This window comes from Corvus kubaryi, unplaced genomic scaffold, assembly GCF_017639235.1.
Source record: "Corvus kubaryi isolate FWS band 111438036 unplaced genomic scaffold, C.kubaryi_AGA036_p1.0 37334, whole genome shotgun sequence".
NCBI classification, from domain to species: Eukaryota; Metazoa; Chordata; class Aves; order Passeriformes; family Corvidae; genus Corvus; species Corvus kubaryi.
Window position 1 is genome coordinate 14,860,242 of NW_024581108.1, and position 25,766 is coordinate 14,886,007.

General features: G+C 38.5%; 1 protein-coding gene across 2 annotated transcripts in view; it reads left to right on the forward strand.

The window, feature by feature from the left end:
• PIGK (phosphatidylinositol glycan anchor biosynthesis class K) overlaps positions 1–25,766 on the forward strand; it is a 65,035-nt gene that overhangs the window by 35,035 nt on the left and 4,234 nt on the right. The window contains exons 10-11 of one of the 2 annotated variants that reach the window (XM_042030442.1): positions 6,941–7,016; positions 7,662–10,102. In XM_042030442.1, coding sequence (XP_041886376.1) covers positions 6,941–7,016; positions 7,662–7,904 — 319 coding nt within the window. In that variant the 3' untranslated portion in view covers positions 7,905–10,102. Of the gene's footprint in view, positions 1–6,940; positions 7,017–7,661; positions 10,103–25,766 lie in introns of those variants that run through there. The other variant, XM_042030443.1, reaches the window with a different exon arrangement.

Genomic DNA, 25,766 nt, shown 5'->3' on the forward strand with positions numbered 1-25,766 from the left:
TGGTTTTTAACCACTCTTGGAAACATTTTCCCATGCAATTAGAGGGAATGGATTCAAGGGGGAAATTTGCAGCCTCAGTTCTTAAGGACGGCACATACGCACTTCAAACTGGATCAAAAGATTGCTCAGTGAGGTTGGCAGTGTTCTCTTTTGATGGTTTGAACCATCAGTAGAAGCTCCTCTGGTATTGCTGGACTTGTCTTTATAAACGTGCCCCAAGTTTAGGAAATTTGACACTTGTTCTGTTCTTTTTTTTTCCCCCTCAAAAAACCTGCCTGTTGTGAGAATGAATTAGCATTAAGCAATGAGCACCTTCTTTTAGCCGTGGACTCAAGTGGTGATTTTCAGTGATAGAGGAGAGACTTAGTGGGTCTTTTTATCTCCAACTTTTGATTAGCATTTTGTGCTTCAGCAGCATCATCATGTGGAAGTTTTAAATTAATTCAAAAGAGATTTTCTAATTTACCTAAAATGTGGAATAGTTGAGATAACAAAATGAAGCCCTATAGGTCATGTGGTTACCAGTAGCAGGAAAGCCAGTTCTGCTTACTTAAGCTAATATTCTTTTTAATTCCTTCCCTATGTCTTGGCTCAGAATAAAAATAGGAGCAGGCAGAACAGAGAATCCCTCCAGTGACATTTTTTGACAAAAGTCATTGGCTAGAAAAGAGGAGAGAGACAATACTGGTCAACCTGTGTTAAAACACGCTATAGATTTGTGTTACCTCTTTTTAGGATCTTAGGATGGCTAAGGGTATGTGGCTTGACAAAGGTTAATCACCTGAAATTCTTCAGATAAGAAATCATGTGGATCACAGAAAGACAGAGGAAACATTTGTTGCAGTCAATTTTTATCCAGTCTATGGACACAATGTGTCTGGCAGACTCTGGGAACACCAGCAGACCTTTTTTATGATCAGGTTCAAGAGAAAGTGCTGTGCATTCACAGATTTCAGGTATTTTTTAAACTCCAGGAATAAGTCTGTATGATTAGTTTGGGTCCAAATCTTTCACATTTATTTGAAAAGAAATTAACAGATCACAAAAAGTGTTTTGCATTTCTGAACTGTAAGATGTTTTGCTGCTTTATTCCACAGGAATATCTCTCTGTAAAGGCCAGCAAGCTGAAGTAGTTAATTTTTCTTCACAATGCAAATCAGTAGCTTCCTTCTTCAAAAAATTATAAAACTGATTGTGTCTAACACTGATTTAGCTTTTCATTGCATCAAAGATATTTTTGCTGTCAATTTATTTTTTTCCTTTATCTCCATATTCTATTGTTCATTTTTGTGCAATCTTCCTTTGAAGCTGTCTTTGATAGTCTGCCATCTGCTGCAGTAGGTGCTGCTAGCATTATTGAGTGGAAGTCACAGCATTTGTGGATGAGAATCTTGGTGGTTTTGGCTGTTCCTGTGAAATGCTTGTGTACCTTTCCACCACAGCTTCCTCCTCTCCTCATCTTTGAATATGCACAAATGGTTTTGCCATCCAAAGACATTCAGACTGCACAGCAATGAAGGGCATAGATGAGCATTAGCTTTGTGAGAAAGCCCTGAGAGGTCCCCCAAGGTCAGTCCCCAGCTGCCCAGCATCCCAGAGCTCAGGACTAGAGTAGTGAAGGAAGTTGTTTGCATTATTAGGTCTTTAGAGGGAGACATCCACACTCACCTGAGCAAAGGTTGCAGCAACAAAAAAACCACTGAGTTTTGACCCTTTAACTAAAGAAACTGTGCCAGGAAGGAGATGTTGTGAGGAAGTTCCCTGCAAAGATGATGCTCTCAAGTATTTGTTTCTCTTCTTTGTGACTATCCATGTGGTAAACATGAGTGTAGGCAAATCTGGCATTCCCTTATAAAGATAAGAAGAGCATTGATGAGCACACTTTTGGAGAAGAGCAGAGTTAAGTATGATCTCATCTTTTCAAGCACTGGTGTTTTCCATGTACCTTAGTGCTTTTGTTGTTTAAACATACCCAATTCTTAAATATGGGTGAAGTTAGGATTTAACAAATAGATCAAGTACCTGGCCTCAATCCAAGGTCTAATTCTTAATCTTCTGTACTATGGATATGGTAGATAAATTTCTCAATGGCCAATTTAAAAAACTATTCACTCAAACCCGATGTAGCCCATTTCAGCCTCTCTTTAATAGGAAAGCTAATAACTTTTTCTGATGTGGTGCATAAACCTCTGGTATTTTGTTTTCTTTTTATTGCCAAATGCAAGTGTGTTCATGTATTTACAGTCAATAAAGCTATCAGTGCTGTACACAGGTTTAGATAAATTAATTTCAGCCTTTCAGTCTTGGGTATCAGATTTAGGCACTGCTGTGTTATTTGCATCCCTTGGTCTCATGCTGACTGTCCGAGCAGTTGCACTGTTTCTGCTCAGAGCTACTTCTACAAGTGGGACAGCCCATTCCAGTACTTTCATTCACGTTATTCAGAAGTCATGTCTCAAACAAGCCAGGCAGAACTTGAGCAGCACAAATCATTTATGTCTACAGAAAAGAAAGAAGGTGATCCCCAAATGCCTTCTTCCCATGCATTTTTGTCTCTGATAGTCTTTTGTACACTGTTGACACTCTGACTTCCAGTTTGTATCGTTTCCAAGAGAGGTGGTTCCCTATTAGAACTTACCATCAAGGAGCAAGAGTTTCAAAGAGATGCAGTATTACCTGTGCATGGATCATAGGCATGAAATTCTGTGACCTGTCCGGGCCATCAAGTCTAGGAAACATATAAGAAGGAAGAAATATTAACCTTAGTCCTATTGCCTGTTAAAATTAGTGAATGTTTTTATTTACCCAGAGAGACAGGTTTTATGTTACCTAGACTTTTCTGTCTCTTGAATGCCTTAACAGCACATTTCTGCCATGAGCAGCCCAGTTCATGATCACATGTTGTATTTTTTTTCCCCCCTGTGTTTTTGTAAAACTTGCACAAGGTAAAATACATCTCTGCCCTAAAGCCACTGCAGCTGTTCTGTGTAGAAGACCATGGGCTGGGTTAGCACTTGTTGCAGAACGTGCCACCTTCTCATGCTCGGAATTTACTTTCCTTTAGCACATATTGACTTTCACAGGATTTCTCCCTTAAGAGAGAGCATGCAAATATAAATAACAAATAAGATATTTCACCAAATATCTTGACACATTTTACTGGATTTAGATTCACTTTCCACAGTTTCTGTTTCATGCTCACTTTCCTTCATCTAAGAGCAGTCACAGTGGCAGTATAAAAATAACTTTTAAATTGAATTTTTCGAGATCCTTCTCTTCTGCTATCTCTTACTGCTTCCCACTTCTCATCTGATTTTACATTTCTTTCTAGACTTCTCCCTGAAAATCAAGATCTCCTTATGCTTTGCATTACCAGCTGTCAGGCACGATGCCGTATTTGCTGATATGCCACTGTGTTAGCTTGCTTTGCCACTGTTGGCAGCACTCTGCTGTCATGCTCAGTTGAGACAGAAGGGACTGTTTCTTACCGGAAAATTAATTCATGAAAAATTATCTTTGTTTCTGTAATAGAATTGTTTTGAAAGAAATGAAACATACAAAGGAAACTGTATTACAACAAATTAGCCCTTAATTTTATAAAGGTTTAAGTGTCAAATATGAATGAACTAAACACAGAGAGGCCAACTAATTTTGTGAAATTACAGCCTCAAATTGCCACACGTGATCCGAGCACAAATTCCATCAGCTGAGATGGTTTTTGTATTTGGATTTTTTTCCTGACATAACTAGTTTTGAGCAAAAGTGAGTGCCTCCCCAGGCATCTGGAAATTATCTCTGGAAGGAGTAACCAATTTGCTTGTGTCCCTCTGTGAAAGGGAGAGACAAGGTCAGAAGAATAGTGATGATTATCTTTATCCTGACGTGTTCCCTTCTTCCACCTGCAAAGAGGAGGAAGTAGAAAATTCTCTTCAGTGTTGACCTGTTTCTCTTCTTTAGGCCTTTCTATCCCTTATGCTTTTTTGAAGAGGACTGCCTTTTACAGGTCATTCTGCCAGTCTAGGAGTGCTGGTGGGCTGCTATTCCTAGGGCTAGAATGAAGGAGCAGTTTTACAGCAGGTTTCTTTCTTCTTGTTACAAGCAGCCCTGATAGTGGCTTTCTTTGATCCACAGCAAAACTGACCAAGCTAACCAAGACAACTTCCTTAAAGACAGGCCGAGGCTGCATCTGTCCTTGTGAATTAGGCTGATGTCCTGTCTCGCATCACGGGCTGTGTCACTGTCAGTGTGGCCCCTGTTACCGTTGTGACTCATCCCAGCTGGACAATGTTTGTGAGTGGTTCAAGGCTTAACACGTGCCTGGAGGAGCCAGTTTGGGATGCAGCCTTTGGAGGAGAGAATTCAGCCATTTGTGAGAGGTATCATGGGGTTTGATCTCACTGGCCATGAGCTGTCTCTGTTCTTACATAAATGACTGGTTAAAAGACATCCTTTGTGCTCACTTGCAGGGGATTTTAGGCTTATCTGCAGGAGAGAAGAATCAAAACTCTTTTGTAGACTTGACAGTTAGTACATCACTAAATACGTATACAAAAAGTTCATGGCGTTACAGCAGAAATTTTGAGAAAACAGTTCTGAACTTCTCTTCCAAAATACCTGTGTGTGTGGGTATTAAATGTAGATGTGTATGTAAATACATTAGAATGTCCACCTACCTAATCTTTATCTTACAATTTATTTATATGTAAAATGTAGTGTAGTTCAAGTGACTTGATTTTTTTTTTTAGAAAGTAAATTAGAAAAAATTAAAATGTCTTTCTTGATGTTGAAAGGCTCCTATCAGCATAATTTCAGTTTAAATCTAATTACTTTAAAATGCATGTTTATACTACTCTCCCCTTCCTCTTTTTTTTAGTTAAGCTTCCTAAGGCTTAAAATTATAATGATAATTTTTCTTTATCTTTTTTAATCCTGCTTCATTTGAAGAAAGGTCTTTTTTTCCTGCAGTTGACAAGGAGTGTGCTTGACAGTGCAAGGGAATGCTGATTCTGTCTAGACAGAAAAATTGCCAAATGTGCAAGGTCCTTGACAGAACAAGGCTCTTTTTTTTTTCCGTTTCTGCTAACATTCAGTTTATAGTAATTTTAGCTCTTACTTTCAGCTTCAAGTGTTTAATTTTGGGATTTCAGATATTTTTTTTTTTTCCCCCCCAGATTTGCAGTGTCCCTGTAAAGACTGTAGAGATAAGCGTTCAAGATACTGATTAATATTGTGTTGTGTACAGTTGTTTTGTATCTAGACCTATGGCTAAAAAATGGATTTATGTTGCTGGTATCCATAAATCAAGGTGTTGTGTCAGCTAACAGGCTCCCAGCAGAACAGAAGTAATCTTCAATTCATACTGACTGTGGTATGTTTGCCGATCAGGACCAATGATAGAAAGTAGGGAGGAACTGAGTGGAAAGATTCCTTCTGCACACTGTGGTGGAGTTGCTGAACCCCCTCTAAGTTCTGATGGTTGTGTTGGACTGTAACAGCAGTATATTTCATGTTAAAAGTATGAATTCGTCATTGTCATAATAATCCAAAAACTCTAAAAACCGTATCAGTAAATGAGCTCTATCTGTGGACCAGCTTCAGTAGTTCAGAGCCTGCTTATTTAATTTTTCTTAAGCACATTAAACGGTTCTAGGCAGACTGTCACTATGATCTTTGAAATATTGCTGTGTTTCTTTTGTTCTCTGCTTTTAAATTTCTTATGCAGTAAGGCTTTCATACTCTGTTCGTTACAAATTTCTGGATATTCAGACTCTTACTTGAGCTTAAAGCCTTTCAAACCACAGCAGAAATTCGGTAGTGGAAAAGGGAAGAGATGTGCACTTATTGTCCTTCCTTTTTCTGCAGCCTGTTGACTCCCAGTGCAGGCACTAAGCTTGTAGTTTCTGGCTCTTACTTGTTAGCTGGTCTGCAGGTAAATTAACCCAGCAGGTGGGGATCCTTTTTGACTAGAATGGGTATAAGGTTTGAGCCTGGAAAATAATGTCTTGGTCACGGTTTTTGTCTGAAAATAATTCTGCATCAGCTTTAGAGAAGGGCCTTGTTTTTGTCAGGATCTTTTCTTTCCCCTTCATTTCTTGTCATAGTGCTCAAATTCCTATATTCAGAAGTCTTCAGAAAGATAGAGGAATGGCTGATGAAAAACTTGAGTGATACTTTGAAAATGTAGCACATGCTTTGCAGTTCCAGTAGATGAAAGCAGCATGGTCGAAGGGTTTAAAACATGCTTTCATATTAATTTACTATCATTTAAATATTCTTTTAAGAGACTGGTTATGGATTCAGAGTTTTCAGCTGCAACCACAGTTTATTCAAAGTTTAAAGGGCTATGATGTATATTCTTTGTGAAGTATTCACTCTTTTTCTTCACACTAGCTTTTTGGCTTTTTGGTAACCAGAAGTACACACTGCTGTGCTGGCAAATGCGTGAATATTTGTGGTGTTGAACTTCTACCACATCTAAACACTGCTGTGCACTTGCAGCAAAAATGGGAAATGGTGAATAATCCCTCCTGCCTTTTGAGATGGTCATATTTCAATTATGTTGACAGGACTGAGTGAAGAAGCTTGTATGGTTGACAGTGCTGAATCTGCTTTGCAAATGCATAAGACTTCTTTCCTTGGGGACTTCAATCCAGCTTTCACCACTCCTTGTTCACCTAAAAATAAATTTAAAGGTTTTCTTATGTTTCTGCTGCTAAATCTGTGCTTTATGTCAAGGAAAAAATCCTCAATGTAATGCACATTTCTGTTTACTATAAATTTGTTCTTTCACTCAACTTTATAAGAAATATATTCCATTACTGTCATAAACACTTTTTTCTTCATCTTAAGCAAAACAATATCCCTGAAACACTTAATTTCAGTAATTTAATTAGGTAAACATTGTACTAACCTTGATAATGTGAACTTAATTTCTTCCCAGGTTTCCAGAGGAGGAGTTGGCAACAGAGCCACTAAAATATGCTGAACAACTTCCTGTAGCTCAGATAATACACCAGGTATGTCTTTCTATTTTAAAAATTCCTTTGAAAATAAAGAGCATGTGTAATACTTAAACTGCTTTTCTAGGTCACACAGAATTAATGTCCTCATGCTGGAAGTATGTATAAACAAGATACTCTTGTTCAGATGACAAGTATTAAATTATAAAAGTCTTATTCTGAACATAGCAATGAAAAGATGCTTGCTGTATGACGTGGTTAACACTTCAGAGCTACTTGTTAAACTTGTTGTGTGTCTGCTGATAGAAAAGAAAAAAAAATCCATTAATTTCTCCCAATTTGCATCTTGACCTCAATCATATTCCCCTTCCTGAAAAAGCAGTCAAAGTATGGAGTCATTATTGTGGAATAATTGTCATGACGAGTTGAGCAGGGAAAACAATCTCTCCTCCTAATACAGTTCTGAATTAGCACCATTTTTATTTCTAACTATAGCAGTGTCATCATACTTTCTGCTTTGAACAGGGTTTTTTTGTTTGCTTTTTGTTTTGCACAATTAAAAAAAATAGGTTTCTATTTTTCCTGGGTTGTGCCTTCTTTGTCTTTATTTAAATGGAATACTGTGCTATTGATTTAAGTAAACAAATGAGGGATATGAGCTGAGATTGAATAGAAGTTTTTATTGTAACATGTCTCCCCCAGTTAATGGCAAGGAGGAGGAAGAGATCTTTTCTGTGCAGAAGATGCTATATTCCCTTCTTGCTCTTCTCTCAGAGTTCAAGGTGTGATTTTCAATCCATCCTGCTGGTAGATCAGGTACCCAGTCTGCATTCAGGTGTCTCCTCATTCTTTTCTGTCAGCCACAGAGGACTCTGCCTGTTTGTGTGGAAAAGCTTATGGCCAAATAACATAAAACTTGTGTCAAACATGGCTGTGGAGATTTAGCATCCTTCTTCTTGGGGATGCCTTAAAGGGAGCAAAATGACCTATTCTGTTGCAGTCATTTGGAATTTTCACAGAATAAAATAAAAAATTTTTAAACTTTGTAGATACGAGTCCTGCTTCAGGGACAAGTAACTATAGTTTTCTTAAGTCAGGACCAAACAGGTCACATTACTGTTTTCCTAATGGTATCTTGGCCATATGGAATCTTTCAGGTAATCAGGTATGCTCTGAAAAATTGACCTGAAATTTGGGGAAGATAATGACAGTTCATCATGGGAGACAAAATGGTGCAGTCCATTCACTGCTTTGAGATAAGGAAAACTTCCAGATTGAAAACTAGGACTTGGTACTGGTCAGAGTAGCACTAAGCCAGATGGGCAATATAAGATAAAGCTGTGGCTTCAGGATGAGCTGTTTTTAAATGCTTGAAGATCAACAGGAACAAATAAAAGTCCACTAAGTCCCTTAATAGAATTTTGTAAACAACTTCATGTGTATTAATTATCGTAGATCTTCCCAAATACCTTTGTCAATAACTGTTTTTAAAGCGTTGAGTCTCATGCTGCAGGCAGTGCTGGTTTTACCTTAATGGAAACATAAGCTTTATTTTAAAACCTTAAAGTGTACAAGCCTTTCCTACAAGTTGTAAACACAATGGATTTAAAAACTTTTGGCTGAAATCTGCACCTTCGGGGAGAATTTCTGATGTGTTCCAAACATGGAAGATTGGAAATCAGGACCAGTTTGTATGTCAGGAACTCCCTGGTGTTGTCAGAGCTTCAAATGACCCAACAGCCTGCAAATGTCACATTTAAAATTCTGTCTTCATGCCTGACTCTCAGTATAAATGAATTAAACAGCAGAGCAGGCAGCCAGTCAATATGTTCTTAACAGTGAGAGTGAGCAATGAAACAGTTTGGTGGTTGTTTGGAATCAGTAAATAGAAAGTGCATGGAATGGCTCACCTAGAGGAAAATCTCAAATAGGAAACAGAATTAACCTTTAAAATGGTCAAGCAGACGAAATGCCATAGCAATATTTTTACAGCATTAGCTGGGTAATAACTACGGAGGGTTCATTTGGCTATTGTGTGTTACACTGCCATAGAATATTGCACTGTGGAAAGGCAAAAAACTGGTTTATGTACTCTTATCTGTTTGCTAAACTTGCCAGTAGTACAGAGCTGGGGTCTGCACAAGGCAGCAGAACAGATCTAACAGAACTGCAAATGTCTTGGATGCAGAGAAGCCAAATAAAAGGAGCGTTATTTAGCTGTGGTGACAGGGAGTTTGGCACCATGCCCTGGCTGTGTGTGAGGCTGGTGCCCTGCCTGAGCCTGTAGGAGCTGTAACCAGCTGAGCATCACTGCACCAGCATCCTACTGAATTAGCTCTGCAGGAAGCTCCTTATACCCTTTCTGAGGGACCTGGCACAACTGGAACAAGTTGTGCAGGGGCCATTTTGTATGAACAAGGGGTTTTTTGCTTTAAGGAAAAAGAAGGAAATTATAAGAAACTAAAGAGTAAGAACAGTGGATAGTATTTGTGGTGTTGTGTATGTGTATGTTATGTATGTATTTGTGTATGTTATGTATCCAAATGGATACATACATACTCTAGACATACATAATAGCATCAGTGCTGTGTATTTATAGCATAAATATATATTAAAATTTCACAGTGGTGGACATGTATCCTAAATCAGTATAATGTATAAAGTACATTTTAATTATACTTGTTAGCCACCATAGCCACTAGTGCTATCCAGCTTTCACTATAAATTTATTCTCTTGAACACTAATGAAATGCTCCTTGTGCTTTAACTGAAATAAAAAGCCACTAGTGCTTGGTAAAGGATTGCAGTCATTAATACAAACTTGTAAAAGTTGAGCTTTCGGAGTAATGCCCACATGAGACAACCTTTTTAATGAGATTCTCTCTGTACAGCCACGCATACAATGCTGCTACTTACAGTAAGTTTATGCTACTTAGAATAAGGCCAAAAAAACCCCAAATCAGGAAGGGGAGAAAAAGGAGAGATTACTTTAATTCTGCACTTGTCTTTTGTCAAAACAGGTCTGGTGGAAGAACGGGGCAAACTGCATTTGAGAAGATTGTTCCCATTTATCATAAATGATATTCATGCTGGCCTTGCAGTTCAGCAAGTCATTTTAATAAAAGTACCTAACTTTGGTGCCAGTGCTTGTGCTTGGAATGTCACTGTGTGTTAACATATTTGGCCTAACCAGGATTTAGGATATTGAAGAGACTTATATTGTTACTGGTGTCTTACTGATGGAAGAATGTTTTACTGATGAAAGGCACATTTCAGCAGATAAACACCAGATCTCCTGATGGTGTTATAATTGAAAACAAAATGAAACAGCAAATTCAGACCACGATCAGCTTGCATGCTTATTTTAGTCCATTTCAAACCATTAAGTAGATAAATGAACATGCTGTTAAAGCAGGGTGGTATTTCAGGAAAGTGACTTGCAGCCTGTAGTGGAAATTGCACAATTTACTTGAAATCTGACATGGTTTACAGTTGCAGATTTACTTAAAAATAAGGAGTTCCATTGCTATTTTATCATGGGGGGGAATGCTACGTGTAATATCTAATTAAATTAGATTGAGTTTCCTTTTGGAGAAATGTGTTAAATTTGTTTGGTTTGTAGAAGTTTTAACCTGTGCTTTTCTGTTGCCTCTCCATAAGAAGCCTCAGTGGAAAATGTCTTCAGTAATTTCAGGAGATTCCTGGGAAGTTGTGCTAACCCTGTTGAGGAAGTGTCTCTGTTTCAGGGTCCAGTCGAGCAGGTCATGGGAGCACCGGGAGCTTGGCTCAGTCCAGGCTCAGGGAGCATTAGGGACTTGCTACATCCAGTCTGGTCTGAGGGTGTTGACTGCAGTCACCAGAAGGGAAATTAAATAGGAAATTTTAGGAAAGGTGATGGGAGGGGAATCTCCAGAGTTATCAATACAGAGACGGATGGCCATCAAAGAATACTGCAGGGTTGCAGTTCTGCAGTAAGTCTTGCAGGAAGGCCTTTGTTTCCATCATTTCTCTGTTTCTGTAACAAGTTTGCAGCCATGACCCACCCCACCCTTCCCCCAAATAAAATCCTTTTGCTTTGAAGATCAATTTTTTGTTCATTCTCAGGGCCTCATTCTCATGTTGTAGAGGGCTGTTAGTTTATTGCCTTTGTTGATGTTATTTTGGTTTCATGCTGATTTAATTGACAGAGATTTTCTTCAGTAGCATTTGCCAGAAATTGTTGAAACAGTATTAAGAAAATAGAACACACTATGTTGTATAGATTTTTTTTTAAGTATCTTTTTATTATCTATAACACAGCAATTTTAGCTCTCAGACTTAAAATGTTTTCACAAACATTAAATTAAAGTGGTTTTATGTGGCTTACAATCTTTGTGAAGCACTCGATATGAAAAGTAACCCGTCACATGCTGATACAGACTTGAAAACAAAACTTTAAAATTCAGGGATCACACTGGTGCCTTGCCCATTGCCTTGTAGCTGCCCTTTGGCAGTTTATACATTTCAGGAGTTCCCCTGACTCCCAGTCTGCTTCTGTCCTGATGGCAGAGTCTTGGTTCCTATAAATGTTTTATAAATCCATTAGTATTCAGAACTTTGGTTAAGCATGCAAGGTGTTTAACAGCACAACAGTAACCCAGATTTTTATTTTTGATGCAGACAGTAGTTTTTGTTTATTAATATTAATTTATTAAAAGTCTTAAAGTACTTTGATAAGTGATACTTGCATTTTACTGTCTTTACAGGCTAAGAGGTTCAAAAGCAACTTGTAATACTTAGATGTGTCAGGTTCGATGTGTAAAGTTTTAGACACAGCTATTTATACATTCTTTGAAAATCCATTCATGTAGCTGTGTTTGAAAATAACTTTGAAGCACAGCTTGCTTTTCAGAACTCTGGTCATGGTATTCAGCTGGATGATGTCAGAGATAAAATACAACCTTTCACCAAAAGGTCCAAGTTCTGCTGCACCTGCTGTCACAGACACAGACACATCCCTCAGGCAGGGATGCTTCTCTTTGTCAGAAATGGATTTTGTTAAGATGATTGAAAATTGAATTTTTCATACCTAATATTAAAAAGTACACTGACTTCAGAGTCCAGTTTTATTTTAACAAAATACATCACTTGGCTTCCTACCAAAAAGCCTTGTGAGGTGTCAGCTTGCCTGGTCAGGCTTTACCGCTGCAGTTCTGAGCAATGTGCTGAAGACAGTATTGACCCCTTACCATGGCCACTTCTTGTGGCCACTTTGGAGTGTCTGGAGAACAGCAGCCTGTTCTGTCAGTGCTCACATCTGTCTGGTCCAGACTTCAGGTGAGAAAAGTTCATTCTGATGCACATCATGGAAATACATTGACATCCTCTTCCTCACCAACTCACCTAAAGTGGTTTTTGGGGCTCAGAAATTCTGTGCAGAGCTAAATCCAGGTGTGCTGTATGTACCCTTTGTGCTTAACCAGCCTTTCTTCATCTAGGGCGCTTAGGATGTATGGTCTACGACGTTCAGGTTTTTTCCATTTCTTTTATGTATTAAACATATGTTTGTGAATTGTTTAACCTAGAGGTGGTTTGCCTACATTTTATAACTGTAGTGGAAGTGGTCTCAAGTGGAATCATGACTGGATGTTGTCCAGCAAGTAAGAACTTCCTTTTTTCCCTAAATTGTAAACAGTGTATAGACTTAATTTCTCTTACTGCTGCATAAGTTAGAGATTATTGAAATCTTTTGGGCTTTCTTTACATTGAATGCTACCTAGTAGAAAACACAGTGCTCAAAAGGACCAAAAGAAAAAGAGCTATTACTGCACACTTTTGCCAACCAAACCAAGTATGTCATAGAGCAGAAGAGGTATTCCTGCCAATACCTTGTGCTACTTGGTGCATATAGGTGCTTTGAAGTTCATTCTCTAAGATTTCCTCTAATACTAAGTTTGATTAAAAAAGTTTAGTAGAATCTTGCTGTGTGTATGAGTCATGTAATATATTAAGAATGGCACAGTCCCCTGTTTCTCTGACTCACTGCAAGAAATCACCAAACACAGTCTTGACTTGGTTGTAGATGGTGCAGATCTTTTACTGGCAAACCATTAAACCAGAGATTTTTCAGGTTGGTTTTTTTTGTTTTGTTTTGTTTTGTCTAACGAACTGCTACAGAGTCAGGAATGGTGCTCAGAACCTTCAAATGTAATCCAGTAGTCCACACAAACAGTAAAGTTGTCTCTCTTTTTTTCTCCTTCAGAAATTAAATAGCTCATTAGCCAAATGAAATTTCATCACATTCCTGAATGTGTGTATAGCATAAAGTATTTTTCTAAAATAGAGAAAATGTAATTTTTAAAATTTGCTGTTGTTTTTCTCATCAGGTTTTTCCAATCACAGTTACCGTGATGTGGAGTTAGCATCAATTACTGATCATTTGGTTTTACTGACAAGACATGGCTGCTTCTGTTTTGTTATGTTTTTCATCTGATCATGATGATGAAGCAGAGATGCAGAAGCAGAGATGTAGTAAAGCAGTCTCTTCTCTTCCATCTTCCCATTAAAGGACTCTTGTGGGTGATAACTCTCTGCCTACCCAGGACCATTATTTTACTGGTTCTCAGCCACAGGGGAAGTTCTGCTGGGTTATCTCTTTGTTAAGTTGAAATATTAGGTGGAATCTCTTCTTAGTCTTCAGCCAGAATAAAGATAAGTATCTTAGAAATATTTTTCTTTCAAATGCTGCTCCCCAAATCTTAAAAATGTAGTAGCAATTACGGGGAACTTAATTTCTGTAGGGATGGAGTGCCAAAGTATTAATGCATGGGAGAGCACTTCCTTTGTCTGCACACAACAGTGCTCAGCAGAGCCGGAAAAGAGCCATGAGCGCTTTTTGTTGCTGACCAAGCATTACAGGGGAACTGAATGTAGTATTAAAATTTTCCAATTATAGCTGAATATAATGGGTTGAATAACTAAATGCATTGAAAGGTATCTTGCATGAGGAACCTGAACAGTCAGTTGTGGGGCTCTTGTTTTTAACCATTTTGTACCAGAAATACCACACTGAACATTTTCTGTAAGCCAAGAAGGGGAAATTTTGCCTGTTCCAGCATGCCAGAGACATTTGGGATGATGTTTGGTAGCTTCTTCTTGCAAGAACTTTTGCATGCATGGTCCATCTTTTCTTCCCTGTTTATGCATTAAAGCATGCAATTTTACCTCCTTCCTTGCATTTTTTAAAAATGAAACCAAAATATATTTTAAAACCAATAAAGGAATGACCTGTTTTTCCCTCTTACACACTCTATTAAGAACAGTTAATTGAGCAGTTATCAAAATGTTCTGTTTGATGTGCATGTGCATTATGAGCTCGTCTGGGCATCAGTAGAGTCCAGTCTCTGCTGTCACATATTGGAATGTGAATTTATCCCTTCTTCACAGAAATGGCTCCCAGCAAGGTGACAGTAACCCCCAGTCTATGCTCTCCTTCAAAACCTGTCTCCTCTTCAGGGAGTTGCAGTAACAGACATGGATGCAACAGATGCAGTGTTTTCAAAATGACTGAGGCTGTCCAGATCGTGCAGTTTGGACAAAGAAGTTTTAACTCTGATCTGTCAGTTTTCTGAGGTCATGCCTCTTTTCTCTTTCCCAACCTGTGAAAGCCTGACATGTATAGATAGGCATTTTATCTCCATTCTTCTTTGGCACAGGATGGGAGATCAGTTTGACAGACAGCTTGGAGCAATTTTAGGGGCTACCCCTCAAGTGGCCACACTCCACGCTCACCAGTCCTGCTTGAGTCCTGTGCTTATTAAGCACAGCAGTGGTGCAAACTACTGCTTGAAAAGGGCATTTTTCATCCTGGCTGGGTATGTGACTACAAAATTTCTACAGCCAACTAGGATAGGTAGTATCAGCTAAAACTGATAAAATGTACTTGTATTCCCGAAGTTTTTGTTTATATTTCTCATGAGCAGATGAGAGTAAAAATAGCTGTTACTGTGGAAAGTTGAAATGGAAATAAATTTGAGGCTTTTATGCATATCATGGGAGTGCTCAGTTTGCCCTTGAGAATACTGCTAATATGAGGCTTTATATGTGACTGTAGCCTCATCCATTTTGTGGATTATGAGACATCAGTTTCATACCCACCAGAATATAGAATTGTCAGATGTACTATTAAAAAATATATTAAAAGATACCCTGGCTCTATAGTAGCTATACTTGTTAGAGGTGCTGCATTGGATTTGCAGCTTCTTTAAGAGGTAATTCCTGTAACCGTTTCTTTTTAATAAGCACTATTTAAGATGTAAAATGAAGAAAGATGTTCAGGAAATGACTCTAACATGACAGGCTTTATAGAGTGCTGTAGATCTCTGGGGTTTACTCATCTGAACTTCAAATAACTGCATTTCAAGGGTCGGTAGTAACAGTGTGGCCATGGACTTAAAAAATTATTATATTCCTAGTATTCAACAAATTGATTTGCTTCTTTTCAGCTGAAGCAGCCATGTGTTTGAAGATCCTGTGTGCACAAACCTTTCAATAAGCACTATTGATGTTTCTGTGTCTTTGTTTTGGCATGGGACTGATTGTGCCATGATCCCCTTTTGTTGTTCTTCACGAGCTGCTCACAACTGTGATTTCAAGGCGATGGTTACTGTTTCTATTGTGCTTTATCTGTGCTCAGAGCTTTACAGAAAGAGACAGGTTCAAAAATGCTTACAGCTGAAAGTAAACTTCACATAGCAGGTTGGCAAAAAGCAAACCGAGGTGAACAGCAAGAGGTTCTGGTTTGCAGACTGAGGCTGTAAAGGACCGTTATGTTAATCTCTTCTGACTTTCTGCACAAAGCACATGGATACTTTATTTATATTCTCCTTCTTTGTGGCTGTATTGACATCAGGAAGGATAAGTAGAAAAAGGAAGTGAGCAGTGGTTGGGAGATGTTTATTCAAAACATCGTAATTATGGGGGGACTAAAACCAAGGAGGACAATTAGGGCATGTTAGAATATATTTGTAATTACAGCAAATACTCACAGTATTGCAGCTGGTACTGAAGAACCAACATGTACGTGTCCCATGGGTCTCAGTTGCTGACATGATGTGAACTGTTGCACACTGCTATAGGTAAAACATCAATAGCTCTCTCACTTTGTTTTGGGCAGATGATATTAGAACCGCTGCTGTCACTGCAAATGTAAGGAGGGTATTTTTAAGTGAGTTCTCTGCTTTGAGATCCTGTGCTCTACTTTTTTGGTCATAATAGGCTTGGCTAATGTCACCTTTTTTGCTAAAATTAACTCGGCAGTGATTTTTGCTCTCAACATTTTAGTCCTCTTTTAAGCATATCATTCACTTTTTTCATCATTCCTTGCTTCTGTGATAATTTTTTGTGATAAATTGGTCTGCATTCATTCACATTTGTCATTTATAAGCCAAAATTCTTAGATATTCTGAGTCTTTTTGGATTTGTCTACACTGGGTCCTATTTATTTGCTGTTCCTTCAAATATTGGAAAAGTGAATTCTATTTAGGGCAGTGAGGTGAGTTGTCTCCAGCGAGGATAACTGAATAGGTTTTCAGTACATAATGGTATGCAAATAATATACCTATGCCTCTCGTGGGAATACACTAAGTATCTGCACAAGCTGTCTGTGACCTTAATAAGTTTGTAGGCATCAGAATACACCCCGTGCTGCTGAAGCACAGTACGTGATGTACAAATACTTCAGGTGTGTTTCAGGGCTAAGCAGTGCTGTGAAATAACTGTGAATTTAGGATGTGGTCCATACAGCTTAGTGTGTATGGAAGTGTATCCCAGCAATACAATATAGCTGGTGCACCTTTGTAGCACAAGCAGTAGGTTTTACTAATAGTCACCATTAATAAACCAGATGATGCTTAAAATGTGCTAATACAATACACTGCAAGAGTGTCTTCATGCACGATGCAAGGTGAGGCTGCAAAACACAGTAAAATGGGAAGTAAGCTGTTCCATTAGTCTGTTTTTAGGTTTATGATGTTTCATATGTTAAAGTACCTTTTAAAAATTTTTCTTCTTTTTCGTTTATTTTTATTACAGGTTCTAGAGCAATTCAGGAAACAGATGCTGCATTTAAAAAAGCTTTGATTTAGTGAGGCTTTCTGTGCAAGAGAATGCCTTCTTCCTAAAACTTCATTTTACTTAAATTAACTTGTATTTCCACTGAGGATGGCTTATATTAAGCACAAAGGGAGGCTTAGCGGTTTAGGCTTCCATCAAATAAACTGCATAACTAAAAAGAGAAGATGCCAAGCCTCACATACTTGTACTTGAAAGAGTTGTGTTCTCTCTCGTGGGAACTCGAGATTAGAGAAATTATAAAGGCATTGCATAAAAACAGGGAGTTAGAATTAATTTTTGCTTAAGCGGGGAAGTGTCAAAAGCCTATTATGGTAATTTTTCAATTTTGTCTTAACTGTTCACACATTTTAAAATAGTTGTACAACTGAGTGGAGGCATAATTGATGTGTTGTGGTTTCTTTTTCCTTTCCTTGGGCCATCATAAAACACATCTTAGGTGCACTTAGGCATGGAAGAAGTAGGTGTTCTAATTAAGTAGATGAAAATTTTCATATCATAGTGAGAAAATTTACCTAATGGATTGGAATAGTACTCTAAGAATGGTTCCCCTATTCTTAATTACATCCAAGTACCAGATATCAATAATACATGAAGACAATTAAGCCACAAAAACCTTAGTGAGAAAGTATAATTCCTAGCAGTAGAAGTTTGGGGTTGTAGAGACTATCATGTTTATTATTATTTTTACTACTGTAAACAGTAGCATTAAAAGTCTACATTTAAAAGAAATTACTTTATTCATTGTCTTTTAATGTATAGTAAAAGCTGAAGATATCATGGAATGAAGAGTTACTGCTACATTTATTTTTTTAATCTTTCATAAATTAAAAAAATATAAATCTTGTCTGTATCGGAACAACCAATAAATTGCTATGGTGTAGTAATTCAAAATTTATGGTTGACCTAGAATAAATTTTAGGACTTACCTAGGTAACAGAAAACTGATTTATCAAATGCTTTTAATGGTGAATTAAATCACTTTTATTAAATACAGGATTAACAGCAGGAATACTGTTCCAGAATTACTTTCATTTTGGTGATCAGTTTTGCTGTTCCCTAGGAGGAGTCATTGGTGGACCAGGTGTTGCATTTGGAATGAGACTTACTGGCAAATGTAAAAGTGAGCAGTGCTCCTTAGTGGTCATTGATTAATAAAACTTTAGTTTTTATATTCAGGGAAAGGGCCCCTTTCCTAGCTTGCAGCTGATTTCTCTGCAGAAGCCTGTTTGGGCTATGAAGATGCTGCCTTTGGCATCCCCAAATTATGCCCAGTTTGTTGAGAATTTTTCTGGCTTTGTCTGCAGTAGAAACTGGTGAAAGGATAGAGATTTGCTGTACTGCAGGAGTGAGGCACATTCTGCTTCAGCACTTTTCTGGTGCTGCTGAATGGCTTCTGTCAAAACCCACTTGCAGTGTCTCTTCACACGAACCTTAGAGTGGTCTGATTGTTCCTTAGCCCTTCTCTCCCCAAAGCTGTGTTTGGGAATTACCTGACTAAAAGTACAGTGTTGGTCATGAAGTTTTGGTGAGATGAGGCTTGGAGAGGAGAGTCAACAGCCACTGTGGCTGTTAAATGAGTTCTCTGGTTTCTGATGGGTTGTATTTGTGTCCCTGGAATAATAATGGTGGGAAGAAGATAGCCAAGTGTGAGCATGGATGTGTGTTGGGTAGAGGAAAGGAAAGGGTGCTATAAGATCTTTAGGCAAAGGGAAATGTATCTTAGTCTTTATTCTTACTGTATTGCCTAATGTTGTACAACACTAGTTGTACATTAAGCATATGTGTATTTTGAGTATAAGACTTAATTTTTGACCCAGTTTGTTACCTGTCACTAAATATATGTGGGATCAGGACCTTCCTATATAAAGCAGATTACTGAAGTATTTTGTAGTAGGTTGTCCAAGATGCAAGATTTAATTCAATTTTCTGGTGTCTGTTCAGTGTTGTGTAACATTTTCATTTCTCACATAACCTTGTACAATTCTTATTAATCATTACTTTTTTATTGTTTACACACGAAATCTTCCCTGACAGACAGTGTTTATTTAAATGGTATTCCAATGAGTAGTAAAATTAGCAGTAGGAGCTTTGCTAGATTTTTTTCTTCTATCTACTGTATTTCTTCTGAGCTTATGCAGCATAAAAAGTAGCTGTTACCAATAAGCTTGCATTGATAAGGAAAAAGTCTAAATGTTATCAATCTTGATGTATTTTGCCATGCTGTGACAGCAAATACCTTTTCTGAACACTTCTCCTCAGGGGAAGGCACTAGCTCCAAATGTATTCGCACATTTATCCCACTTAACCATGTAATCCTAGGTGTTACTGGTGATTTTTTTGTGTTAAGTTAATTATGTTTTGTTTACTCTTCAGTAGCATGCTGTGAGGAGCACAGAAATGTAACTCACGAGCTCTTGACAGGACTGATGAATGGCCACAGATAGAGATATTGGCAGGCTGCTCTCCAGTGCTCAGTCTAGAATTGTTTTCCTAAATAATTCAGAGGGTTGAAATTTGATGAAATCATTTCCATTTGAAGAATGAGTGGAAGGGGTAAATGAATGAAGACTCTGGTAATGGAGCAGTTGTGTTCATACTGTTGGACAGACAAGAGAGCATCCTGCATCATCATTCCTGTGCAAATTCTTTGCATGGGCTTGTGATGCAGCCTTGTGCAAGTGATTCTGTCTGTAATGACCGCCGTTGCTGCTCAGTGTGTGGCACCTGCTTTAGGCAGCTCTCCCCAGGATGAGAGGCCTCAACACTGACATTGTGGTTCCCTGTTCCTGTGAATTAGCCAGTGATTGCATTATTTTCAGGAGTGCTTAACATAAAGCCCATCTACAAATACATGGCTGACAAATGGGTGATGAGTGGTGCTTAGAGGGAACTGAGTGACAGCAGGACATCAACAGAGCAGTAACCTGTGGTTAGTGTAGATGGAGGCAGGAAAGGTGCAACTGGTTTGCCCCAGATAAAAATGTGTGTGGTTTCATCCTTTTTAAAGACCCTTTTGGAAGCTGTTGATTCTGCTCATGTTACATGTAGTCTGTGGGGGTGCTGGGAGGGTGTGTCCTCACCTACTCATTCATTCTTCCAGAAAGATGCTCTTTGTGAGCCCACATAGTATTAGTGACCCATGTCATGCAAATGTCACGTGGGAACAGTGATTATTTATGATACCATAAATCTGCTGTTCTTTCTTAATGCCTACAAAACCTCTTTGCGGGAATGGATCTGCTCTCTGGGACTTGTGTCCTTTGACGTACCGAGTGTAACAGAAATGGCTTTTTTGTGTAGGTGTAATTATGTGCAGCCACTAAATAAGTGCCTGTATGATTGCCATGTCCACATTTTATGATTTGTTTTCTACAGCAGCTAGAGTACCCAAAAACATTGGGTTGATGTTTCAGAACAGGTCTTTCTCCTTTTCTTCTTTTCCTGGTCCCATAAGCGAGTACATACAAAATAAACTTGGGTAAGAACACTTGTTTGGCTTATGAGTACAGAGCTACATAATCACCTTTAAAAGCTGGGTGGTAGTGGAGAATAAACCAGTCTGTCAACAGCTGTTACTCACAGGTTTCTCACTGAAAATGTATTAGAATAAAAGTACATCCATACTTGATCTTGCTCTTATGAGTGTGAAGGCATCTTTTGCCTCAGCCCTGCTTCTCCCTCCATTCATTTTGTCATGCCTGGCTCTTCAGTGTAATGCTGTTTCAAATTGTGCAAACTGGAGCTAGAAAATGTGGAGCTTAACTGCACATGCATATAATGCAGCAGAGAGCTTAGGGTAACGGAGACCTTTTTAAATTATAGCTGTAGAGATTTGAGAAATGTACATTAAAAACTATGTGAATAAGGAATACTTATTTGGATTTCAAATGTAGCTGTTGAAGTATTTGATTAGATCTTGTACTCAATATGGCATACTTAGTATGAGAGCTAATGCAGTCTAGCAGCTGTTGTTAATACAGCCTGTCACCTGGCAGTAAATTAATAGATACTTATGGGATGTGAAGAAAAAAAGGTGTGCTTGGAACCATCACTACTACTTTTAAAGAAACAGCATAATAATTTATGAACATCATAGTTTCTCTGTATAAGCGGAAAAAACTTTGCTTGAATTTGAATGCTCAAAATTACGCTTCATAATGAAAGTTCTATGCATACAATTAATTTTATAAGATTAGGAATAAAACCTTCCTTAGAAAAATTGATTTAAAAGCATTTGAGTAGACTCACCTTGTGGTTCAGAGAGATGCTAAGGGGAAATCCAAGTGAGACTTCCTAAGAGGAAGCAGGAGTGCTGTGCTCCTCAGAAAGGCTGGGCTGGATGAGGCTGGTACTTGGAATAATGATCCCAGGTGAAACAGGTGGAAGCCCATGAGTGCATGTGCCCATGTGTGGGGGCCTTGGCTCTGCAGAGCTGAGAGTTTGGCTCTGGTGTGATCCCACTGGCAGTGCGATGTTGTATTTGTGTGAACAAGACCTGCACAGTAAAAGACTGAGCTAATCTTTTCCCAAGGGAAGGAGAGCAGTGCATGCTGTTGGAAAAACAGTGCTCTGATAATAGCTTGGCCCTATTTACACCAGTGTATTCTTGTGAATGCAAAATATCCTTGTCCCTCTAGCAGCCTTCACAACCTTTTCCACCTCCTTTGTTCTCTGCTATCTCTGTCTGCTTAACCCAAGGTTTCAGTAGCAGCAAGTGAGTTGCTTTTATAGCTGATCATTTTTAGAGGCTTCTCCCTGCTGAGATCTGCCTCACCGGTGTGTGTTTTTGTCATTTTCTGACCCCCTCCACTGAGAGGACCTCAAGGAGTTTATCTTTCCATTTGTGGCATGACACTGAGCACTAAAGTCTCACTTTTAGTCTTTTTTTTGCTAATAATCCTCCTCTTGTTTAAATTAATTAAATATAAGATTATTTAAAAAGGAGCATGCTTCTCTAAGTAGCGGTGACTGAGTTTGGAATACCAAGTCTACTTAATTAAGCTGCTCATCTGGTATTTTTGCATGCTTCAGTTGGCGTGAACGTTTGTGTTTGCAAATGCAATTCATATATTTGCTGTCGACTTAGGTGTCCTTTTGTGGAAAATCATGATCATGGCTTCATATGTGGGTATGAATTTGATTAAAATATAAAGAACAATTTGCTTAGCGTACCTTAAATAGAAGTAGTTGCACTTTTTTTTTTTCTAAATACAACTTTATACTATGACTTATCTCCTCTCTAAAGCATTTGTGAATTCCAGTATGTAGCTCAGTGTCAGCAGAGCAGGTGAGAGCTCAGCCCTTTGCCAGGCTGTTGAGGACAGGTAGGAATGGTTCCTGCTGCCAGTCCAGAGACGTTTGTGTTCTCTCTGGGTGTAAAAAATCACACAACTGCGTTTGGAGTCCTCCTGGTGCAATCCCTGTTGTGTTTGCCGGGTGGGCATCGCTCACCTGAACACTGGCTTCTCTGGGAATTCAACTGCCCTGAGTCCCAAGTGCTGGCAAGGCTCTCTTTGATTAGAAGTTGTATATTATGTATTGTATCACAGGTTGGAAGATTGGTGAATAATTGTTAAACCACTAAAAGCACTTTATAGTGCTGTGAAATGCTAAGAGATAACTCTGAAAGTAGGCAATAATAAGTAGAAGCTCATTTTAAAAAAGCCTTTATAGATTACAAATTTTAGAAGGAAATGAAAAAGTAAAGCTATCATACCAGTATTGTTCCTATTACAATGATTATACAAAGTAAATGCTAAAATGCAGTTGTTGGTATTGATGTTAATTTAGTTTAGCTGCTGGTTTTTTCCCGTACCCTTTGTGAGTTTTTGTTGTTGATGAATGAACTTTCTTCATTATTTTATTAATATTGGAGATACCAGGAATCATGGCACTGTGTTTAATAAATACAAACTGAGAGATTAGACAAAAGTACTTTAAATTGTTTTGCAGATTAACAGGCACCATTTATGCTGGAGTTCTCTTACGACTTTAATCTTGCTGTGGGCACAGAAAGGATTAAACTATTACTTAATGGGTGGAGTTACTTGATTTCCTCCACTCCCATGCGAGGACCCCAAAATCCAAACTGTACCTTACAAATTAGAAGTGCAGACTTCCGCTGAAAGCTTTGAGGACATACTTTATGCTGTGATTTGCATATGATACATATAAATTCATTCTGAAAATAAACTTTGTTGTGTGCTTTGTCGTACGAATTGAAAGGATTACCCAGTTTGAAATTCTAAATTGCAAGTAAACCTGAGTTGTTAGAGTGCCTCTAGAAAATACTCAGTGTGCTTTTGGCACAGTGCACTGTGTGGAAGTATTTAGTTTATCCAAGGAATTTCCTTCAGTTTGAGATCAGTTTTCTGAGATGAGAAGCAGGTGGATTGTTCCAGTTTTGGATTTGAGACCTGTTTTGAGACGTGGATCTTTTTTTTAGATTTCAATACTGGTCTTTACAACAGATCCTCACATAAAATTTGGTATCTTGAGAAACAATGGAGAATGACCAAGAAGAAAATTCAGAAATTCACCCCCAAAAATGTATAAAATTCAGCCCAGTGACTGCAAGCACTTCACAGACAAGTGTGTTTCACTTCCCTGTGAGTGCTTGCTGACCCCCAGAAGTAGGGGAGGTGGAGAACCCCAGAGAGGATGTGCACAGCCTCCCTTCTGGGTAGTAGCTGCTGCTGTCTGCCAGGCAGCCCCAGAACCTTCCATGATGTTTTATACCACGTGAGCTGCAATAAATAGGCCAAAACTGGGTCTAGGACACTCAGTGCTGAAACTGCACTGAGAATTAAGCAGGGATTAATTTGAAATCCAATAGCTGCCACTTTAATGGGCTTGTTGGCACACAGTGCTCCTGATGTGTTATTTTTGTGCAGTTGCACAGGGATATTTTGCACTCCTGGTACAAACACACACCATCTGCCTCACGTTGGGGAGAACATCCCCTGCAACAAGGATGATGTGCACATTCATTTGTAAGCTTTTGCACCCTTTCTTAAAGCCATCTTTAGAAAAAGATGCGGGAGGAGATTGAAGAATTTGTGTATCCCTGTTTCATTTGGGAATTACTTAATTCCTGACTGTTGCTTGGCTTTCTGTGCTGCCACTATCCAGATGTGGATTCTGAGTTTAACCCAAAGCTTACTGTACTAATATTTTTGTCCTTATTGAGAACACGAAGACAAGCAGAGTTCTCTTGGAAGACTGTTGGATAGTATAATCTGACAGTCATCCAGTGTGGAAAACACTGTTAAATGTATCCTTATAGATAAGTTTTACACAGTGTTGTCCACGTGAAATATTAATATGTGATGTTTTAAATCTTATTTCTGTTGTGATGTAACATTTTTATATTAAACCATTCCTCACCTAATTACCACTTCAGCTTTTTAAATTTTTTTTTTTCATAAAGCTCATTTTAATTGGAGTAACATATATTGCATGTTTTATGAAACACCTTTGCTGAAAGTCTTGGATACTTTCCATTCAGCTCCCTATAGACCCATCCAGTTTGAAAATACACTGTTTTATCCTCTCCTTAATTACAGTACTTGGAGCAACTCTGTGTTAACTGTTTTTAAGTTCCACAGAATAATGAGTCTACCAGAACTAGAGAGCATACAACAGAAAACTGTTCACAGGAGGAAGCTTGCTGTTGCTTAGCTACCTATCTTTTTAATTTGGAACCTCCAGCAATTCCATAATGACAAGTCCTTAAACTGTTAAATGTATTTGTTCATGACAGATTGTACCATTCTGAATGTGCATTTCACCTGTGTGTTACTGCTATTATTGTAGGGATAAAGAGGGTGTTTGTAATGGCATTGTATTGTGGTGTAAATCACAATACCTAAATGTCGGTTACAGAAGCAGTTCTTAGGTGGGTACTACAGCAGTGAAATTCAGAGTAACTTGAGCGAACAGTGTTGCCTCTGCTCCTCCAGAGCAGTCCCAAATATGAACAAGTTTTGTGTAATTTGTAGGTAGTGCAACCAGTCTGTAGTCTTTTAACAGTACACATTGTGACATCAATTGGAACATAATAGTGATACATAATAAATTGCAGATCGAAATACTGTGACACTTAACATGGTTTTTTGGTCCATTTAGCATTTTCTTGTGAGAAAATGCCCGACTTGTAAAAATTGCCAGAATGTCACAGAAATTTGCTGAAATAAGACTCTGAACTAGACAATGTTCATAGGAGAACTACTGATTTTCTTATTTTTTTAGGAATCTGTGAAGAACTTTACTTTCATTAATGCTTTCTGATTAATCCTAAAATTGATATAAAGAGATAGTTTATCTTCGCATTGCTTGCGGCCACAGAATTGGCATAAGTGTAGAACGAAATTCTGTATTTTCTAAACCTTTTTCCATTTTGTGCATCTACGAAGGATTTTCATTTGCTATCAAAGTGATTCTTTCTTACTACAGCAGTCTTTCCCATTAGGAGAAGTCTCTGTGACTCTTCCCCTTTTGCCTACACAAAATAGCCACAGTAGCTTCTGCAGCAGCATGGTTGGGGCACTCGTGTGTTTATGGGAGGGTGTCCCATCCTTCCTTGGCTTCCGGGCCGGTGGCAGCACGGGGCGGTGGCAGCTCGGGGCGGTGACAGCTCGGGCGGTGGCAGCCGGGGCGGTGGCAGCTCGGGCGGTGGCAGCCGGGGCGGTGACA